Source organism: Protopterus annectens, chromosome 2.part0 (genome assembly GCF_019279795.1).
Source record: "Protopterus annectens isolate FY-2018-M chromosome 2.part0, PAN1.0, whole genome shotgun sequence".
NCBI classification, from domain to species: domain Eukaryota; kingdom Metazoa; phylum Chordata; order Ceratodontiformes; family Protopteridae; genus Protopterus; species Protopterus annectens.
In genome coordinates, this window is record NC_056728.1 from 204,438,216 (window position 1) to 204,461,990 (window position 23,775).

Consider the following 23,775-nt stretch of genomic DNA (forward strand, 5'->3'; position numbering starts at 1 on the left):
GATTCAGATCCTCCTAATTTTAAAGAAATGCAGGATTTTATTGCATGCAGCTGAACAAGTGGGAAAACATACTTTGCAATGTGGGTTTGATTCCTTAGAGGCCTGCTGTAGAGCAGCAGTTACAGGCTCTGTCATTAGAAGACATGCTTGGTTAAAAGAACATACGTTACCAGATCATGTTAAGGCAAAATTATTGGATGCACCTTTGCAGCGGTATGTGTTGGGAGTTAAGGCAGAGGAGTTATTAAAGAAGATGGAGGATAAGGCAAAATCTATGCAAATGGTGAAGTATTTCTTATAGGTTCAGCCTCCTCGTTTTAGCAGAAATTGGCCAACAAAGAATTGGTCCTTTCCAGTCAAACAGACCTCAAAGGGGCAGATACAGACTACCAAGAGGTAGAGGTCAAGCACAAGGTCCTTACAGGCCTCGACAATGGGGTACACCAGGCCAGAAAGAGGGGGAAGACAGGCCCCAACCATGTAAAAAGCAGCCTCAATGACTTCCCACTACAGCTGCCAAACAGCTCTCTCTTGGCAGCCCCCTTAGGAGGAAAACTGGCACTTTTATATCACAACTGGCATTGCATCACCAAAGACAAATGGGTTCTCAACATTGTATCTCAAGGTTACAGGTTCCACTTTCACACCCTTCCAAGGTTAAAAGGAATGCTAAGTCTGCCACCAAATCAATGGGCAGAGGCTCAAAAACAAATTACAGCACTCATGGACATGAGAGCTATTCAAAAGGTACCACCACAGGAGCAAGGGCAAGGATTTTACTCAAGACTCTTTCTGGTTCCCAGAAAGGACAAAGCCTGGAGACCCATTCTGGATCTTTCTTCTCTAAACACTTACCTGGATGTTCTGAAATTCAAAATGTTGACACTACAACAGCTTCTTCCCATGCTGGGCAAGAAAGCTTGGCTTGTGACTTTGGACCTCAAGGAGGCATACCTGCACGTCCCTATCAGACAAAACTGCAGAAGATACCTCAGATTCATAGCTGGTGCAATGCACTATCAATTCTCTGCACTGCCCTTTGGCTTATCTACTGCACCCAGGGTCTTCACAAAGTGCCTGGCAACAGTAATTGCATTTTGCAGACAAAAAGGAATTCAGATTTATCCGTACCTGGACGACTGCCTGATTCAAGCAGAGAGCAAGGACATTCTTCTAAAGCATCTGACGTTCGTAAAAAAGTTAAGTTGCCTGGGGTACACAGTAAATGAAAATAAATCAAAACTAGTGCCCTCACAAAGAGATAATATTCCTGGGTGCCAGCTTGAACACAATGGCCCAGATGGCTTATCTCACGCCAGACAAGCCAGGACAACTGACTCAATACTTTCAGTTGATGGCAACAAAGACCCAACTCCCTGCAAGAAAAATTCTGCAGGCCTTGGGCTACATGGCATCTTGCATACTACTAATTCATATGCCAGACTGCATATGAGGAAACTACAATGTTACCTAAAGAGAGTATGGTCTCAACACTGTCAAAGTTTGGAAACAGTTATACCACTAATTCCTTGCCTTCAACAGGAGTTTCAATGGTGGGCTCAAGCTTGTCACCTCAACAAGGGACAGCCTTTTACACAACCCACAGCCAGACAAACACTGACAACAGATGCATCGGATTACGTCTGGGGAGCACACATGGCAGTAAAATGTATTCAGGGCAAGTGGCCCACAGAGCAAAGGCATCTTCACATCAATAAAAAAGATGCTATCTGTACAAAATGCACGTATAGCTTTCAAGTACCTGCTGCATCCCGGACTACTACTACTAAAGATGGGCAACACCACAGTTATGTGGTACATAAACAAAGGGGCACACACTCCTACCCCCTCTGCAGACAAGCCATGACCTTGTGGAACACAGTTGTAGACTTCCAAGTTCATCTGCAAGCACAATTCCTGCCAGGAGAGAAAAACACACTGGCAGACGACCTAAGCAGAAACATCATGGAGCCCCACGAATGGGAATTGAATCCACAAATATTCAGAATGATAACACAAAAATGGTGGAGCCCGGATATAGATCTGTTTGCATCCACAATGAACTGCCAGCTACAGAAATTCTGCACATGGAGTTACCATCCACAAGCATGGAAAGTGGATGCCCTCTCATTCAGCTGGAAAAACCTGCAAGTATACGCTTTCCCACCTTTACCTCTTCTTCCAAAGGTACTCATAAAAGCCAGGCAAGAAGAGCCAAAGATGATCCTGATTGCACCAGACTGACCACGCCAGTACTGGTACCCAATCTTAAAGAACTTGACACAAGAACCACCCTGGATTTTGCCTTGTTTCACTTGAAAGAAAGTTACCGTTTGTCGTTTTTGCATTTAAGTTACCTGTAACACATTGCACTTAAGTTACCTGGCACTTGCTCACTAAAGCAATTATATAAGTCAGCACTAAAAATTAAAAGCACTACACCCTCACTCCCCACTGGCCCTGGTTTTCAATTATTAAGGAATTCCCAATATTATTCTAGCATGTCCAAAGGTGAGTTGTCAATCTCCTCTCCGGTCCAGCTGGTGAATCTGGGAATCTTGAGGCAATGTTACAACTGCCTCATGTACACAGACAACCCTCTCCTCCTCCCAACAAATTCCAACACATCTGAGAGATGCAACCATATAGCCAAACTGGAGGCTAAGCTCTCTCAACTCAGTACTGGCATAACCAGTCAGGAGAAGGAAACCACACTCACTACAATTCCAGTCTCACATAGACCTACCATGACAGCAAACCAAACACATAATCACACAAAAACATACTCGGAGGCTCTAAATAAAGATCTGCTGAAGCAGCAGAGACCTCCAAAGCAGACACCCAAGCAGCCGCTACCCCAAAACAAAACACGTGCAACACATATCTCACAAAGCCAGTATGCCGAACAGTCACAGCCCTTAAGACTAAACAACACACCTGATGCACTTGTAATAGGTGACTATCGTCAGGCTCACTGACGTCCCGCTCACCAGGCTGAACAAGGAGAGGGTCACGGTGAGCAGCCTGTCGGGCACTAGGATCTGCCACATAACACAAGCACTCAGGTCACTCCAAGGCAAGTACAAATATGAATCTGTCATTGTCCATGCTGGTGTGAATGACCTGAGACGTACCTCCCTGGACTACATGAAAAGAGACATAAAGGAGCTCTCTGACCATGTAGCCCAGGCCGGTATGACCCTGACCTTGAGTAGCATCTTACCCTCACCAAGAATGATGCCACAGTATGAAGACAAGATGATCAATTTCAACAATTGGCTTAAGTACTGGTGTCATTCAAAGGGGATCCAGTGCCTGTCAGCTTGGGATGATATGCTCGACAAGCCACGATGCTTCGCTAGGGACGGCTTGAACCTGTCACCCCTGGGCTTTCGGATATTGGCAAAGGCTCTTGCTACCCCCATAGTGCCTTTTTTAGGCAAGGCTCAAAAGACAAACCCACCTCCATAGGTATCACAAGGGATAAGAAACTGAGTAATGCTACTCAACGCCAGAAGTATAAACATCAAGATGCACGCACTCAAAACTCTCCTTAGCGTGGAGAACATAGATATCTGTGCAGTAACAGAAACCTGGTTCAGGGCTCTCGAGAGCACCCCAGCACTACCAGGTTATACCTCATACCATGCTTTTCGGCCCCAAAACTTGGACCGAACCACAAAAGGAGGGGGAGTATCGATATTCATCAAAGATACCCACACCTCCAGGTTGGTGGCAAAGCACGAAGCATCAGAGACTATCCATGTGCAACTAACAGTGGGTAAAACTGCCTTCCAGTTTATAGCCTGCTACAGACCACCTCCCAAACCCAGGAACCCCACTCGGCCTTCCTGAGAACACTGGAAAATATGAAGGTCTCTCCAAACACCATTATATTGGACGACTTCAACTACCCAAACATAGACTGGGAGCATTACTCTAGCTCCAACACCCTAGCCCAAAGGTTCCTAGAATTTATCAACTCAAATGCTATGGAACAACTTGTTACCACTCCCACAAGAGGGGAAAACATACTGGACCTGATCATCACCAACATGGGGACTCTATGCTCCAGACCAGAAGTGTATCCCTCACTGGTAAGATCAGACCATAAACTAATCTCACTGGATATTCACATCCCGATCCCACCCCCTGCCCAGAAAACCACAGTGAAAAACTTCTCTAAAGCAAATTTCACACTCCTCAAAACTGAGGTGGAATCCTTCAAAGCCCCCGGGTCTGTGGAAAATACGGCCCAGACGCAGAATCCTTTATAAATGCATTCTATGAACACCTTCAGGAATGCATGGATCATGCGATCCCAAATAAAACCAAGACCCAATCCTCCAAAGGCAGACGTCCTGTCTGGTGGACCCCAGCCATAAACAAAACTATACAATAGAAGGAGGAAGCTACTAAATGATAGAGCAAAATCCCAAAAAGGGAAGGCATCACTGATCAGTATTAGCAAAAAACTACGGGCACACATAAAATTGTCTAAGGCCAGCTTCGAGAGAAAAATTGCACAGGACACTAAGGATAATCACAAGGCTTTCTTTAGTTATGTTAGGAACCTGGGTGGTAATTCCCAGATATGCTCAGAATTAGTCCAAAATGACAAAAAATACACCAAACCCACAGACATTGCCAACATCCTAGCTGACAGGTTCAGTGCAAACTTCTCCCCCCCTCCCCATCAAAAGGGCTAATATCTGTCCCGGCAGAGTGCTGCCCCCTGACATCTCAGATGCTCAGGTAAGAGCCGCCCTCTCCAAAGCAAAAAAACACAGCATCAATGGGACCAGAAGGTGTCCCCGGTCTGCATCCTACATGAACTCCAAGAAGAGCTAAACCCAAACATAAAACTACTGTTCAATCTCAGCCTTACTACAGGATATGTGCCCAAAGAGTGGCGTACAGCAACAGTGGTCCCTCTCCATAAAGGTGGTGCCTCAACGGATCCTGGAAACTATCACCCCATAAGCCTGACTAGCTTGGTCTGCAAAGCTATGGAAAGGATCATCATGGACCTCATAAATAAAGATATTGGGGACCTACAAACACTGGATCCTACCCAGTTCGGCTTTAAGGGCAGATCCTACCTCTTAAACCTGGTTGATTTCTTTGAAACAGTCACCAAGGTCATTGAAGAGGGGAAGGTGGTCCACACAGCCTACCTGGACCTTGCAAAAGCCTTCGATACAATACCCCACTCGGGCATTATAGATAAGCTCACCAGCTTAAATATAAACCCCTATGTCACTAGATGGATTGCAAATTGGCTCAAGGACAGAACCCACATGGTTAGAATTGCTGGAGCCATGTCAGACTCCAAACCAGTTACAAATGGTGTCCCACAAGGCTCAGTCCTGGGACCTCTCTTGTTCGGTATATATTTCTCGGAGGTACAGGCCAACACAGAAGGACTGTGGCTGACCAAGTTCGCAGATGACTTCAAACTGGGTGCCATAATCGAGACTCCAGCCGACACAAGCATCCTCCAAAAGGGCCTCGTAGAAACAGACAACTGGTGCCAGAGCCATGGCCGCAAGCTAAATGCCAAAAAATGTATAGTCATCCCCTTTGGCAAAAACAAAGTGCCCACAAATTACCACATAGGTGGTAATCCATTAAGTACAGAAGAAGTAATTAGGGACCTGGGGACCCAAGTTGTTAGCAATCTCTCATTTTACAACCACGTGGCCAAAGTGGTTAGAAAAACATTTTATGTAGCCCACCTAATCATGAAGGGATTCACATCTAGATCAGGGGACATCATCGTGCCTCTTTACTCATCCCTCATAAGGCCCATAATTGAGTACAATGCCCCTTTTGGGATGTACCTTACCAGACACCTGCAGCAACTGGAAAGACCCCAAAAGTACCTCACCAAGAGGATCAAAGGGCTCAAACAGATGCCATATGCTGCCCGGTTAAAGAAACTCCAGCTCTACTCAGTGGCATACCGCCTGTTCAGAGGCAATCTGTGCCTGACGTATAAAGCCATGTCCAACCCGGAATTAATGGACATGCTGCACCTCAGAAAATCCAAATCCCATCGAGCTACGCGCTCGAGAGACTTGAACCTCAGCACAGAAATAAATAGGACATGCTGGGGGGACAGATTCATAACCCAGAGGCTCCCTTCACTCTGGAATAAAATCCCAGTCCAGGTTAGGCAGAGTCCCTCATTGACTCTCTTCAAGAGGAATCTTGATGAGTGGATGGGAGATCGTAGGTTTACCCCGGGTATCACTTCTGTGTCACTGTTAGACAGAGGCACAGTATACTAACCTCGAAAAAGGGCATAGCAAAATAAATTCAAAATGGGTGGCGAAAGCCAAACACATTCTGGCTAGGCTTATAAATGCCCTAGGGCAGATAGCCTAGTATGAACCTATGAAATCCCACATTTGCTGAGACAGCACAACAATCAGATACTTCACAGCCAGCTAAAGACCTTAAACCTAGCTGCATGTAAAATTCCTTAGTCAAGCAAGCAATGCCTCTCTCCAAAGCTGTTATGGATGTCATTCTGGAGGCCAGAAGGCCTAGCACCAGGAAAGCCTACTCTGATAAACGGAAGAGATTCTGTGCGTGGAACCAGGCACACAGCCTTGACCCAAACATTCCTTGGATACTTCAATATTTAACTGAGATGCTGGACAAGGACCTCTCCTTCTCATCCATCACGATCCACGCCTCTGCCATTTCTGCTCATTACAACACGGATCCACCAATTTTCTCTAATCCTTTGCTCAAACAGTACCTCAGAGGGGCTAAAAACATAAGACTGCCCCGTAGAGTACCTACTCCAACTTGGGACCTCAACTTTGTTTTGGAAAAATTAACTTTACTTCCTTTTGAGACAGCTAACACAGCAGAATTAAAATATATCTCTTGGAAAACTGCTCTGCTACTGGCAATAACATCAGCACGAAGAGTTTCAGAATTACAGGCACTAATGGCAGTGGAACCTTTCCTCATTTTCCACCAGGACAGGGTGTCTTTAAGAACTAACCTTACGTTTATGCCAAAGGTGGTATCAAGTGTGGCTCTAAACCAAACTATTCACTTGCCAACCTTTTATCCAAAACCACAGAACAAAGGGGAGAGACTACTACATTCTTTGGACATTCACAGACAGTTACACTTCTACTTGGACAAAACCAAAGCTTTCAGAAAATCTGAGCAATTATTGGTAGCATAAGCTGCAGGAGCACAGGGAAAAGCTATTTCAAAACAGGACTATTTCAAAATGGATAGGACATTGTATACGTTTCTGTTATACTCACCATGGGAAACCTGTATCTAGCAGCATTAGATCTCACTCCACCAGGGCAAGAGCCACTTCAACTGCCTATCTCAGAAGAGTACCTACCAAGGATATTTTGGAAGCAGCATACCTTCACCAAGCATTACCATATTTTGGAAGCAGCATACCTTCAAGCATTACCATTTGCCTTTATACTCCAAATCCAGAGCTGGCTTCACCACTGCTGTGCTGCAGGGCCTTATAGCCACCCCTAATTCCTTATAGAACAAGCCACCCTACCTCAGCTTTGGGATTCCACCCAAGTCTAATGACTGCAGCAGTGTAACATGATGAACATAGTACAGTTTTGTACCTACCATAAATGTAGATGTTGGAGTGTAAACACTGCTGCAGTCCAGGTTACCCTCCCTCCTTCCCCTCTTACTTTCTGGTACGTACCTAGGTCTTCTACCCTTTACTACCTATGGGGAGTATTTGCTGATAACTGAAAATTGTTTGCTTTTCTTTTGTGTACTTTCCTAGCAATTTGAATTGCCTACCTATTTGGGGGCACCTGACATCTGGGGCAAGAAAAACTGAAGAAAATGGCGTCTGCTGCATCTTGTATACCCCTGTCGCACTGACGTCAGGGAGGAGGTGACTGCAACTGACGCCAGACCAAGACTTTGGAACTCAGGCCGACTGGGGAACCGCCTGACGGCAGGATAACCCAAGTGTAATGACTGCAGCAGTGTTTACACTTGAACATCTACATTTATGGTAGGTACAAAACTGTACTTTTCCCTCCCTCCTTCCCCCTTTTTTGGTCCTCTCCTAGTCTCTTTTACAAAGGTACAGGCTGTATTTGTTAATTGCCAAAGTTGCTTTTGGTTTGAGCCTTGTTTTCTGGGGGCTTCTGAATGTTATGGCAAGAAAGACTGAGGAAGTGATATCGGCTGCCTCCTTTTGTATTGGACGTCCTTTACAACTGACGACAATCGATGTCATATTTACTTACCTTTTGTATTCTGGCTGATCGAGAGCTACCGCGAGCCGGATAACCCATTAGTTAGGACTGCAACAGTGAATTACACACTAACATCTACATTTATGGTAAGTGTACACAACTGTACTTTCTTTTTATTGGGATTGGCTGGACAGTGCATATGACTTAACTGCATGGTTGTATTTATACTTTTTTTCTTTCTTGTGCAAGCTTTGGACTCCCCAACTGGTATAGATTTCTCCGATGTAACTGCTGCATCATTTACAGTCCACTGGTTACCTCCTCGTGCCACCATTACTGGCTACTTAATCCGATACCACCTGGACAGTGGTGAAGAACCCACAAAGGAGCGACGTGTGCCACCGTCTCGCAACTCCATCACTCTCACTGGTCTTTCTCCTGGGTCAGTCTACACTGTCAGCATTTATGCTCTCCAGGGAACAATAGAAAGCCAACCTCTGACTGGTCAACAATCTACAGGTGAGGGAAGTTTTGGCACTGGCTGTCATCTTTTTATGTTTAGTCATAATTGTTTTGTTAAAGGATGTAGTGCAGAATTGTGGTAATGAAATCTTGAGTGAATTACGAGTGTTGATTAATGCTTATACAGCGCTGCAAAAGACACAAGGCAAATAAATGTTATTTTCTTTGTAGTTTCAGATACCCCATCTGACTTGCAAGTTAATTCTGCAACCCCGACTAGTGCCACTGTAAGTTGGAATGCACCTGCTGTCAGTGTGAGGTACTACAGGATTACGTATGGAGAGACAGGTTTGTTCATTTTAGCTCCATTACATGACAATTGCTTTCAGTAGGTGACCCAGCATTCCCAGATTTGTGATGCAGTCTCTTAGTAGTTATTACCCAAAGTCTTGATTGGGATTGTAGATGATTGAGTAGTCTGTTTCACTTCATAATAACTCATAATGGAAGCTGTGTAAGCTAGATTGTTTTCTGTATAACAATATGTTAGAAATGACCACATTAGTAAATTCAGAATATGTGTGCGCAGTGTGAACGTCTCTGAAGGATATTTAGAACTTTAGTAGTTGGTCATATGTTTGAGGACAGGTGATTAAAATGTTGTAAAATGGGGTTCTAGGTGAAAAATATTTGTATGTCAGTGAAATGTTTACTTTTTTTCTCCATGCCTGGTGACCATCAACCCCTCCCACACTGAGTGCCTTCATTTCTCTGCACATCAGAAAACCGAATGGGGGGTATGGATGTTTTTGCCCTTGCATGCATGTACCACTGCAGGCATTTAGAACATTTCTGTTCAGGACCCTGTGCACCTACCCTTGCTGGCTTTCATGAACACCCACATCACTATATGGGTCTTCTGGGTACTTCCTGGGCTGCTACAGACATGCTAATGAGGGCAACTGTCAAGCTTTGTAAGCCACTGCTTAGCAACTGCAGCTTCAAAGTCATCAAGCGGAGGCCTGCATGAGATGAATTAGCCACCCAGACTTTTACTCCATCCCCCTGGGATAGGTGAGCCAACTTTAGATGCACTCTCATCTCTCCCCTCCAACTTTGGCAGTTCAGTGCCTGACCCTGTATTCTAACTATGATCTGCCTAAGTCATAATTGGGGCTTTATCCCTCTGACATAGACCCAGGGAATGTTTATATTCATGTTCTTTTTTTGGGTTTAACAAACAAACCATGTATTAGTAGTGCTAACAAGATATAGAGTAGTCACATAAGACACAAGTGTCATAAAGGTGGTATGTTTGTTGCAAACGTAAATGTGATAAAACAAATGAGTAACCAACACCAATCCACTTAAATCCTTCAGGTCCTCTGTATGGCCATTAAAGAAGTTCATAAAAGTAACTGAGTAACCCACCTTAATTTGAAAACTTAAAACAGTAGGATTTGACTTTCACAAAAGACAATATTGGATATTGCTGCTTGTCATATAAAGTTTGCTGTTGCAGTCTTTGAAATGTATCTGAAGAAATTTCTCTGACAATTAGACTGAGATAATGATTAGAGGCTAACGGACTGAACAGAACCCTGACCTCACACTCCCAAAAATACTATCCAGCGTTCAAGATTGACCTTCTAGGCTTTGCAAAGCTAGATTTACTATAATCTTGTATTGACTTTTTTCCTGCTTGAATTTTTAGCAAAATTATTTTTGAAGGAATTAACAACTTATAATGTGATGCTTGTGTTGTAGAATGTGTTGCCTGTCATTTTATTTCCAATACTGATATCTGTTCTTAGTATTAAGGTGTCCACTCTGATGCTTGAGGCTTGCTCAGTGTTCCAGACACATGATTTTTCAAATCAATCTGGAGCAGACCTCACAGAGGTTTTGACAAACAATATGATAATTTTCCAGGCGGTTTGAATTTTTTTCCCTAATGTTTGATTTTTCTTGTAAGATTATCATAATGGTTCAGTTTTTATGTTTGTATGTTGAAAACCCCTAAATGTTCGTGTTTCACTGTTGCAGTCATTACATTTGGGTAATCTGCTAGCAGGTTGCCCTCAGTCAGCCTGATTAACAAAGTCTTGGGTCCTGCGTCAGTTGCTGTCCCTTCTTCCATGACGTTAGGTCGTCTGGTATAAAACATGCAGCCAATGCCATTCCATCAGTCTTTCTTGCTGCGCGGTGCCCAAAGCAGAAGCAGTTCGCAAGTGCTGGTCGGCCGATTCCTGAAATTTTCATTTTCGAGTTTCAGAACTGAAGTTTTCAACTAAAAGCGAAGTACCCCGTTGGGGAAACTTTTTCTTGCTCCTTACCGATGTCAGTAAAAGTTAATAATTGTATTACTTGTGGCAAGCAAATACCTCACAAGGATTTTCATTTGTACTGTATTCCTTGCCTAGGCCCTGACCATGATGTACCTTGCTCTCAGTTTTGTGCTTTAATCAGTGAGCTATCCATCATTCATTTTTACTTCTAAATATTTCGGTTCTCTTTTTAATTATCCAGAAATGACGTCGGTTAGCCATCTGACTACCGGAATACTGAAAAAATGCAAAGAAACGGAGACAAGCTGTTGAGGTCCAAAACTGCCAACAATGCTTCTCCTAAGCCAGTCACCAGTTTGCAGGTACTCAGGTGCTTTCGCAGCCCTGATAGAATCGGTCCCTGCTCAGCAGGTAGGCCCGGGCTTTTATTCCAGGCTTTTCCTAGTTCCAAAAAAAGAAGGCACTTGGGGTCCTATGCTGGATATTTCCATTCTGAACTCTCTTCTAGTAATTCCAAAGTTCAAAATGCTCACTCTATATCAGTTGCTATCACTTCTAGAAAAGGATTCCTGGCTGGTAACCTTGGATCTCAGAAGCTTATCTGCACATTCCTATCAGGGAAAGTTACAGGGCAGTCCCTTCGTTTCAGAGTGGGCGAGCAACATTACCAGTTCTCTGCGCTGCCCTTTGGCTTACCTACTGCTCCCAGAGTCTTCACAAAATGTCTGGCTCATGTCATTGCTTTTTGCAGGCAGAAGAAACTTGAAATTTACCCATACTTGACGATTGTCTGATTTCAAGCAAGTTCTCAAGAACAGATATTAAAGGATCTGGAATTCATAAAGACTGTTCTGTCTTCCCTGGGTTGCACTCTCAATGTGGAAAAATCGAAAATGGTACCATCCAAGGAGATAACATTCCTGGGAGTGAGTCTGAACACAGCCGCCCAGATAATATATCTCACCCAGGAGAAGCAGGCAACTCTCTCAGTTTACTTCAAGGACTTGGCAAGGCTGTCCCAGCTCCCTGCAAGGAAGTACCTGCAAGCTCTGGGATTCATGGCATCTTGTGTTCTCGTGGTTCCATATGCAAGACTGCATATGAGAAATTGCAGTGGTACCTCAAGAACATTTGGTGTCAACATTCAAAGGACCTGGATATGATGATTCCTCTGCTTCCATCTCTGCAGACTGAGTTTCTATGGTGGGCAACAGCCTGTCTAGAAAACAAAAGCATGCCTTTTCGGACATCTCTTGCCACTGAAGTTATGACTATATGGATGCATCGGACTATGCCTGGGGAGTACACCTGGATGGCAGATGCATACATTGATGTTGAAACGCCCAGCAGATGCACCTGCACATCAACCTAAGAGTTGATTGCAGTTCAGCAGGCCTTACTGGCTTTCAAGCATCTTCTTTCTCCAGGGACCCTGCTTGTCAGGACAGACAACACTACGGTAATGTGGTACATCAACAAGCAGGGAGGGACTCACTCTTACCCCCTGTGCAGGCAAAGCATGAATCTTTGGTCCATGGCAGCATCCCTGGACCTGCATTTTCTAGCTCAGTTTCTTCTAGGAAGGCTCAATGTTTTGGCAGACCAGTTGAGCAGGCAAACCCTGGATCCTCACGAGTGGCAGCTGAACAGAGCAGTCTTTTACAGCATCATTCAATGTTGGGGCACTCCTCAGGTGGATTTTTTCTCCTCCCCAGACAACCATCTACTACCTCTTTTGCACTAGACAGCAGCATAGCAAGAGCCTGGAAAGTGGATGGTCTGTCCTTCCCTTGGACGTTGCTATCAGTGTATGCCTTCCCTCCTCTTCCTCTTTTTCCCCAGAGTATTAGTGAAGATCAGAAACAAACGTCCAAGACTATTCTCATAGCTCCGGACTGGCCCAGACAGCATTGGGTATCTGCTGCTTCACAGTCTCTCCCATCTTCCTCTGAAGCCAGATGTTTTGGTTCATGAAAGGGAGAAACATTCTCCATCCTCATCTTCAGTCTCTCCATTTGGCAGCATGGCTCATTGTATGACACCTTCCCTTTCTTCCTCCCTTTCCCAACAGGTGGTTGACGTGCTGAGAGAGGCCAGGAGGCCTAGCACTAGGAAATCCTATGCTGGCAAATAGGAAAGGTTCTCTCATTGGATGCAGGCTAGAGGGGAGTCTGCTTCTCAACCTACCCTTCCTCTGATCCTGGAATACCTGACTGATTTGCTTCAGGGTGGTCTTTTTCCTCTGTTAAGATCCATGCTTCAGCCATCTCTGCTCATTGTTCTTTTGAACAGCCCATTTTCTCTCATCCCCTAATGAAAATGTTTCTCAGAGGTGCTTGCAATCTAAAACCTCCCAGAAGAGCACCTACTCTAGCCTGGGATCTTAATTTTGTTCTGGAGAAAGTCACCCCTTCCCCCTTTTGAGCCAGCTGCCTCTACAGATTTAGTTTCTCTCTTGGAAGACTGCCTTCCTCTTGGCTATAACTTTAGCAAGGAGGGCTTCGGAGCTGCAAGCTTTGATGGCCATGGAACCTATTCTATTCCATGCAGATAGTCTGTCTGAGGACTAATCCCTCCTTTATGCCTAAGGTGGTTTCCAGCCTGACTTAATCGGTCCATACACCTTTCTACCTTCTTTCCTAATCCTCGCAATAGAGGTGAGAGGATCCTACATTCTCTTGATGTACACAGACAGCCCAGGTTTTACCTGGACAGGACTAAGGACCTTCGGAAGTCAGCACAGTTATTGGTTAGTTTTTCCCCTGGAGCCCAGGGCAAGGCTATTTCTAAGCAGACCATTTTTAAATGGGTTGCACACTGCATTACTTTATTGTTTTCATGGCAAAGCTCCACCTCAAGGGGTTAGGACCCACTCTACTAAGGCGGCTTCCACTTCAGCAGCCTTTCTAAAGGGTTGGCCCTACTAAAGACATTTTGGAGGCTCCGATGTGGTCTTCTGTTCATACTTTCACATAGCTCTATAATTTGCCTCTGTTTTCCAGAGCCAGGGCAGGGTTTGCCACTATGGTGTTGCAGGGCATTATATCCTACCCTTGATGCTGTTGGTTCCTCCCCCTTTTTTCTCTGGGCTTTGGTAATCAACCCATTTGTTAGGACTACAACAGTGAAACATGATTAACATAGTACAGTTGTGTATACTTACCATAAATGTAGATGTTCAAGTGTATTCACTTTTGCAGTCCTGGTTTCCCTCCCTCCTTCCCCCTTTTTGTGGTTCTCTCCTATTCATTTTTCCTGAGGTACAGGCTTAATTTGTGAAATTGGTTTTTGATTTAAGCCTTACTTTTCTGGAGGCTCCTGACTGTTATGGCAAGAAAGACTGAGGAAGTGACGTCGGCTGCCTCCTTTTGTATCTGACGTCCTTTACAACCGATGGCAACTGACATAATTTTTACTTGCCTTTGGTATTCTGGCCGACTGAGGGCAACCGGGAGCCGGATAACCCATTTGTGTTAGGACTGCAGCAGTGAATACACTTTAACGTCTACATTTATGGTAAGTGAACACAACTGTACTTTATCCCCTTTGGGGAAAAACATGTACCCGTGAATTACCACATAGGTGGCAGTACACTAAACGCCGAAAGTGTGATAAGAGACTTGGGGCACAGGTGGACAGTGGTCTCATCTTCGATAACCACATCGCCACAACAGTCAGGAAATCCTTCTGTGTGGCACACCTCATCACCAAGGGCTTTTCATCCAGAAAAAAGGAGGTCATTGTCCCACTGTACTCATCCCTCATTAGACCCATTATAGAGTACAACGCCTCATTCGGTATGCACCTCTCAAGACATTTTTAACAACTGGAAAGGCCGCAGTAATACCTCACTAAAAGAATCCGATTCCTAAAGCAAATGCCCTATGCTGACCACCTATAAACTCCAGCTATACTCTGTCACATATAGTCTACTCAGAGGAGATCTCTGCTTAACAAACAAAGCCATGTCAAACCCAGAGCTGTTGGACATGCTGCACTTAAAGTAATCCCAATTCCTCAGAGCCACACACTCCAGGGATCTAAACCTTGTCATCACAGTAAACAAAACATGCTGGAGGGGATAGGTTCCTCACCCAGAGACTCCAGACTCTGGAGTAGACTGCCCATACATGTCAAGCAGAGTGCCTCTTTGGCCATCTTCAAGAGGAACTTTGATTGGATGGGAGATGGGAAATTCATCCTGGGGATAACGTCAGTCGCCCTGCTAGACGGGGGTCCAGGGAAGTAAATATTGTGGGAAGAAATAGCCAGAGAATTGTTATGGCTAGGCTTGTATAGGCCCTAGGGCCGATAGCCTAGTACCAACCTATGAACGATTTTTTGCATAGTTCCCGGGTAACAAAGTTAAGCTAACAGGTTTTGAATCCACAAGCATTTCATTGTAAATGAGTATTAAACGCTAAGGATTGCCATTATTTGCTGATTGCAATCTGCAGTAATTTGCCAGAAACCTACATTTTCTTGGGGTAATAAATTTATGGGGCAAAAGATTTTGTAGCATTATTTTGCAGCAGCATACATTTTCTATATAATTTGAAATCATGCTGATTGTAATCCTTAGTATCTTGGCAAGCTTAAATATTTTATGAGGGACAGATTAAATGAATCAAGCAGCAGGTTGTACAGGCTGCAGCAACAGGTATTTTCCCCACAATAATTACGTAACAGTTTTATCTGCCATCACTGATTTGTCAACTGATTATAATGAAAAAGTGAAGTATTTTACGAGGGGCATGACAATGTACTTACTATGATGGGCTTAAAGATTTACAAATTACGGTATTGCCATTTTGTTAGCATTTCTAATGCTGTGATATGTTCATTTGCTGAGGCTGCATGGATAACAGAACAAACCTTTGGTGAAAAGGCACTCTAGTAACTTCCTTAGTCATGCTGGAGTGAAAGTCCTGGAAACCACACCTCTCAACTGTAGAGATTTTTGCAGATTGTCCAGATTTTTGCCTCATATTTTTTTTGGTCTGTTCCTGATTGGGGGGGATATATATATATATATATATATATATATATATATATATATATATATATATATATATATATATATATATATTTTAACAAATCACTGGGATGGTCCATTGATTAAAGTCACTAAATAAACACATGCATTTGAATTTGAGACTTCATATCTTTCAGAAAATGCATGCTAATAAAAATGCTATTATTCTAGCAACTTTAAGTTTATATTAGCGATATTTAAAATTTGTCCCTATTTGTGGGCCTTTGTCCCCCTCATTATGTCTGGCTTTGCCCAAATCACTTGCGCTAAGAGGTTGAGAGGTGTGCTGGAAACATCCAAGCAATACCCAGACTATATTAAAGAAGATGCTAAAGCAGAGGACAGTAAATTCAAATACTTTTACAGATATGAGGTGATACAGCAATGCATGTGAGGTTACATTGCAAATGTATACACTCATCCATTGTATTTGTACGTTTAAAAATACATGTAAATATACCTATAGGCTAGCCAGTTTTCCTTTTCTTTATATGCAAGTTGTGATAACCAGACATTACTAGCTGCTGGATACCTTGACTCTTAATTTCACTGCATAGCAATCATACTATATCTGTGTATGGTGATGATATTGTGCTAACAATTTTTTGTCGAATTTAAAAGTAGTATTGTATGCATGTATTCTAGCTCTGTATGGCTAAATGTCTTTTTTGTCATAGGTTTCTGAATCCTGTTCTATTGTCCTACGATATTGCTGTTTTACTAATTTATTACTGTATTAGTAATTCATATATAATTTCTTCTGGCATCTCTAGACAAGTTTGTTGATGTAAAGGGTCTCTGGAGCAGCTAGCAAGTCTTAGACAGAACTGGTTGTGTGTGTTTGTGTGTGTAATATCCTACAATATGTAGTGAATGCAAGTCCTGATCTTTCAAAGCCTTAAATTGCTCTGAATGTGCAAAAGTAGGAAAAATACAACAGAATGAAGAAATGAGTCAGTGAAACTAATAAATGGTAGTCAAAATAAAAAGGTTGCTATACAGGCAAAATCCCTACAACGTACAAATGGTGCAATTCGGTTTTTCAAAAAAAAAGTGTATATGTACATCCAGACAGACACACTTGTGTATGTGTGGGTGCATATTTATATATGTGTGTGTGCGTATATATATTATTTAGATGTGTGTGCACCTGTTTGCATTTGATTGTATCTGCTATGTTGATATGTGCACTCAGGTAAAACGGTCTGGACAAGATAGGTAAAACAGTCTGGACAAGATACGTGTGTATCTGTGTGTGTATGTATATGTGAGTCTGCATGAGTGCATGTATCTTTATGTATGTGTGTGTATATTGATACATGTGTATTTGTGTGTCTGTGTACACACAGATACATACATGTATGTAGTTTGTGTATATACACACATAGGTATGTATTAGTGTATAGTTTGTGTGCGCATATATGTATATATATGTGTGTGTGTGTGTATATATGTATGTGTATCTATATTTATATATATATATATATATATATATATATATATGTGTGTGTGTGTGTGTGTATATTATACACACATATATAAATAAATACTTGTGTAGATATGGATATGTATCTTTTTGGGCTTGAATTAACCTATCCCATTTGATGATAGATAAATCTTGCCTTTCCCGTGGTCAATAAGTGTATATTAGCCCTTGTGATAACTGGGATTATACAACAGATCATTTTAAATGACTCCTGTATGAGATAAAACTTGCGAGCTACCTATATCCATTATTAGTACAAGTGGCAGTCCTGGATAAGTCAGTAGGTCCAAGTTGTGCTTAAATTAGGTTAGGGGTGAGTTTTGTTTTATGAGGATGAGGCATAATCTGTTTTCTTTGACCTTCATTGTAATTAGAGTTGGTTTGGCTTCTGTTCTGATGTTGCCATTTCTTCTGTTCTACCCAGAGCCGTATCCAGCAGTAGGCGACATAGGCAGTCACCTACTTCCCTATGAAGGCTGAGTGCCCAAAAATGGGTTAAAAAATGCCCTTCTTTTACAATCTGATTACTGTTTGCAGCACATGCAAATAGTAATCTGATTTTGTCTTAAGTGGGTGCATTGGTATGTCCCCCCCCCCCCCGGTCTGGTCTTAATAGTTCAGTCAGAGGGTTCATCTGGATGTCACTCAGGTTTAGATTTGTCTATTAAAACCATTACCAGTTCCAGTACAGATCTACATGCTCAGCAGTGGCGTAGGTAGGGGGTGATAGGGTGATCTGCGCAGATGGCAGTTTTTAAGACATCCTGTGTAGACATCCAGTTCCAAGGGGAGTTTTGTTGCTTTTTATGATCATTTCTAAATTATTCTGCTGCTTTACCAAGTAAGGGGGAGTTTAGTGTTGCTGTTTTTGTGTGTCTTACCAAGTAAATGGAGTTCAGTGTTGCTGCTTTTTATTGTTCGTGTGTCTTTTCATGCCAGTCATTGCTAAATCATTCTGCTGAATCACCAAATGAGGCAGGTGTGAGTGTGAAATGCCCCAGTTTAGGTATACCCAGTGGTTAGTGTTACTCAGGTTCAAACCCCGTACCTTAGAAACAAGAGCCTGAATTCTCTGTTCATGCTACCACTTGTGATTTCAAGGAGTTGAGTCCATAACGCTCAACTGTCAAGATTTTCACAGAATGTATGGAATGTTTGGCTCATACTTTTGGTTTGTTCCTCTTAACGTTTGTGGTTTTCTGTCCAATCATTGCGAACTGAATTCACTAAATAATGATAGTCATTTACATTTCAGCCTTCCTATATTTCAGGAAATGCATGGTAACATAAAATGTTTTATTCTAGCAACTTTCTAAGGTTATACAAGCTGTGTTTAAAATGTGTCCCTTGTTTTGGGCCTTTGTCCCCCCCCCCCCCCCCCCCCCCCCACCAATAGATTGTTTTTTCCATATTTCTTGTGCTGCAAAGTTGAGATATATAGTTGAATGTCAAGTGGATTTTACAAGGAGAGGAGACCTTCAGGGGACGAGAAGTTTAATGCTGCTTATGCCAAGTCTGTTTGCATTGTTAGTAGCACAACAGGTAGTATACTTGCTTTTGATGCAGGAAGGCTTGTGGGTTCTACTGTAATGACAGAAGTTCGAGTAGACGTGCTGGAAATGTTCTGAATTGGACAGTTTATTGTTATTATTGATTCATACATTTTCATTGCTTACTGGAAAAATGTTCAAAACAATGAATTTAAAACACGCTGTTACAAGTGTGCTGTATTATACAAGGAATATAATGTAATACAATCAGGAAGTTGAATCAAAGTACACACATAGGTTCATAGGTTCATACTAGGCTGTCTGCCCGAGGGCATTTATAAGCCTAGCCCATAGTTTTGTGGCTTACGCCACCCATTTAGTTTGGATAAACTATGCCCATTATTTTGCTGTGCCTCTGTCGAGCAGTGACACTGAGGTAACCCCTGGGGTGTATCTGCGATCTCCCATCCATTGGTCAAGATTCCTCTTGAACAAGGCCAGCGAGGTGCTCTGCCTCACATAAACCGGGATTTTGTTCCACAGCATAGGGAGTCTTTGGGTGATGAATCTATCCCTCCAGCACGTCCTATTAATAACCGTGTCGAGGTTTAAGTCTCCCGCCCTTGTGGCTCTGAGGATCTAGATTTTTTGAGATGAAGCATGTTCATCAAATCTGGGTTTGACATGGCCTTGTATGTCAGGCATAGGTCACCTCTGAGCAAGTGGTAAGCAACTGAATATAACTGGAGTTCTTTCAGTCGGGCAGCATAAGACATATTTTTGAGACCCTTTATCCTTTTGGTGAGGAACTTTTGTGGCCTCTCCAGCTGCTGCAAGTGTCGGGTCAGATACATTCCGAATGGGGCATTGTACTCTATCATTGGTCTGATGAGTGATGAGTATAGGGAGACTATGACTTCCCTTGATCTAGATGTGAATCCCTTCATGATAAGGTGGGCAATGTAGAAGGTCTTCCTAACTACTTTAGCAATATGAGTGTCGAATGAAAGGCTACTGTCAACCTGGGTTCCCAGGTCCCTAATAACTTCTTCTGTGTTCAGGGGATTGCCACCTATATGGTAGCTAGGGGTAACCTTATTTTTCCCGAAGGGTATGACTATGCATTTCTTGGCATTTAACTTTAGGCCATGGCTCTGGCACCAGTTATCTGTTTCTGTGAGACCCTTCTGAAGGATATCTGTGTTGGATGTGTTTTCAACTATGTAAGTGCATCTCTCACAGGTTGTAGTGTTGGGTGGCATGTCTGTAAGGGGCCTGTGATTTGAAAACAGCCCAAAGGTAAACTTTATCCGCCACTGGCCGGATGCATTTTCTTTGAATGTGGGTTTCAGTGCTGCTTCAATGAATGAGTGTGTCAAGGGCAGAGAAGTTTTTATGATAAGTCTGTTTTCATTGTGAGACTGTATTGCTTTGTTTAGCAGATGTCAGTGTTTGTGCTATAAATCTGGGCATACTGGGGCAATGCAGCAATTGCCTCATGTACACAGACAACCCTCTCCTCCTGCCACCCAACACTACAACCTGTGAGAGATGCACTTACATAGCCAAAATGGAAGCAAAGCTCTCCACCCAAGATTGTGCTAAACAGTCAAGAGGAGAAGGTTAACACCCACACTACATCTCAAGCAACACATAGCCCTTCTAAACACGCACCACCAACACCCACATATAGCAACACTAAATCCACATATGTAGAGGCCCTTAACTGTAACCTGCCCAAGCAACAAAGACCTCTGCAGCTGAAACGCAAACAAACACCAATCACAACCAATGTGTCACATAGTTCACAACACCAGTGTGCCACCCAGCAACAGCCCCTAAGGCAAGACAATGTACCTAACACTTTAGTCATAAGTGACTCTATAGTCCGGCACACTGATGTCCCTCTCACCAGGTTGAATAAGGAGAAAATTAGTCTGCTGCCTGTCGGGTGCCAGGATCCGCCACATAACGCATGCACTCAAGTCACTCCACAACAAGTACAAATATGACTGTCATTGTCCATGTTGGAGTGAATGACTTGAGACGTACCTCCCTGAACTACATGAAAAGAGACATGGAAGAGCTCTCGGATCATGTGGCCCAGGCAGGTATGACCCTAGCCCTGAGTAGCATCCTTCCTTCGCCCAGAATGATACCACAATATAAGGATAAAATGATTGACTTCAACAATTGGCTAAGCTTATGGTGGCATTCTAAGGGGATCCAGTATCTGTCTGCCTGGGATGACATGATTGACAGACCACGATGCTTTGCCAGAGATGGTCTGCACCTGTCACCCCTGGGATTCAGGTTACTGGCTAAGGCTCTTGCCACCCCTATAGTGCCTTTTTTAGGCAAACTTCAAAGGACAAAACCACCACCGTAACAGGTACAAGCATGCAAAATCTGAAGGTAATGCTACTCAATGCTAGAAGTCTAAACCTCAAAATGCACTCTCTCGAGGCACTCCTAAAAATGGAGAACATCGATATCTGTGCAGTAACTGAGACCTGGTTCAAGGCTCCAGAGAGCACCCCTGCAATACCAGGCTACAACTCTTACCACACTTTTCGGCCACCAAACCAGGACCGAAACACTAAAGGTGGAGGAGTGTCAATATTCACCAAGGATATTCACACCACCAGGCTAGTTGGCCAACACAATGTGTCTGAAATTCTCCAAGTGCAACTAACACTAGGTAAGACTGCAATCCAAATTGTAGCTTGCTACAGATCCCCCACCATACCCCAAGATTCTCACTACACCTTTCTAAACATACTGGAAAATATTAAGATAGAACCAAACACCCTAATACTGGGTGATTTTAACTACCCTGCCATTAACTGGGAAAACTACTCCTGTCCCAACACCTTTGCGCATTGGTTCTTGGAATTCATAAATTCCAATGCCCTGGATCAACTAATCCATAGTCCCACCAGGGGCTCCATTATCCTAGACCTGGTCATTACCAACATGGGAAATCAATGCTCCATACCTATGGTCACCCCCTTGTTAGTCAGGTCTGACCATAAGCTAATAACCCTTAACATCCACATCCCACCCCCACCCCCCAGTAAAGAAACCACCATAAAAAACTTCTCCAAAGCCAACTTCATGCTACTCAAGTCAGAAGTGACAAACTTCATAACACCCATGCAGACGGGAACTGAAGTTCAACTGCTGAATCCTACACTAAGGCACTGTACGAGCACATCCACTCATGCATGAGTCGTGCCATCCCAAATAGAACCAAAATGCTCTCATCCAAAAAAAGGAAGCCAATCTGGTGGTCCCCTGCCATAAACAAACTTTACAACAAAAGGAAGAAACTTTTGCAGAAAAGAGGAAAATCCCAGGATGCAAAAAACTCCCTTACTAGCCTCAGTAAGAAACTGAGATGCCTCATAAAATCCTCCAAAGCTAGTTATGAAAATAAAATTGCCAAAGCTTCCAAAGACTATCACAAAGCATTCTATAACTATGTCAAGAATCTAAATGGCAATGCTCAGATCTGCTCTGAGCTAAAACAGAATGGCATTAAATATACTGATCCAAAGGATATTGCCAATATCCTGGCAGATCAATTCAGTGCCAACTTCACTCCGCTCTCACCCCCTAAATGGCCCATCACAATACCGGAAGATTGCCAAATTCCAGTAATAACGGCCACACAGGTACAAAATGCACTCTCTAAAGCCAAGAATACAGCATCCATGGGACCAGATGACATCCCGGGCTGTGTACTACATGAACTACAATATGAACTGGCACCTCACCTAAGTGTCATGTTTTATCATAGCCTCACCTCAGGTTTTGTGCCCACTGAGTGGCGCAGAGCTACAGTTATCCCAATCCACAAGGGGGATCCACCTTGGATCCCGGAAACTACCGTCCCATCAGTCTGACAAGCCTTATCTGCAAGGCCATGGAGCGTATTATCATGGAACTTATAAACAAAGGCATTGGCAACCTTCAAACACTGGACCCCACCCAGTTTGGGTTTGTGAAGGGCCGATCTTGTCTCCTGAACCTGATTGACTTCTTTGAATCAGTCTCCAGAGCCATGGACAAGGGTAAGGTGGTCCACACAGCCTATCTAGACCTTGCCAAGGCCTTTGATACCACCCCCCACTCTGGAATCATAGATAAACTTACTGAGTTGGGCATTAATCCCTATGTCACCCAATGGGTTGCTAAATGGCTTACTGATAGAACCCACACTGTAAAAGTAGCAGACTCCAAATCCAGCTCCAGACAAGTGGAGTACCTCGGGGTTCAGTCCTGGGGCCACTCTTGTTTGGCATCTACGTCTCTGAAGTACAGGTCAACACTAAGGGACTCTGGCTAACAAAGTTTGCAGATGACTGCAAACTGGGAGCCATTATTGAATCCCCAAATGATGTGGATACTCTACAAAAGGGCCTTACAGAAACAGATGCTTGGTGCCAGAGCCATGGGCTCAAGCTCAATGCCAAGAAATGTATTGTTATCCCCTTTGGGAAAAAACATGTATCCATGAATTACCATATAGGTGGCAGTACACTAAACACAGAAAGTGTGATAAGAGACTTAGGGACACAGGTGGACAGTGGTCTCACCTTTGATAAACACATCGCCACAACAGTCAGGAAATCCTTCTATGTGGCACACCTCATCACGAAGGGCTTTTCATCCAGAAAAAAGGAGGTCATTGTCCCACTGTACTCATCCCTCGTTAGACCCATTATAGAATACAACGCCCCATTTGGTATGTACCTCTCAAGACATCTGCAACAACTGGAAAGGCCTC

At 43.4% G+C, this 23,775-nt stretch overlaps 1 protein-coding gene across 1 annotated transcript in view; it reads left to right on the forward strand.

Annotated features, from left to right (window-relative positions):
* Window positions 1-23,775, forward strand: part of FN1 (fibronectin 1) — a gene marked incomplete in the record, with an annotated part of 4,425,379 nt that overhangs the window by 2,829,195 nt on the left and 1,572,409 nt on the right. The window contains 2 exon segments of the mRNA XM_044060668.1: window positions 8,472-8,741; window positions 8,916-9,032. Of these exon segments, the coding sequence (XP_043916603.1) occupies window positions 8,472-8,741; window positions 8,916-9,032 (387 nt within the window).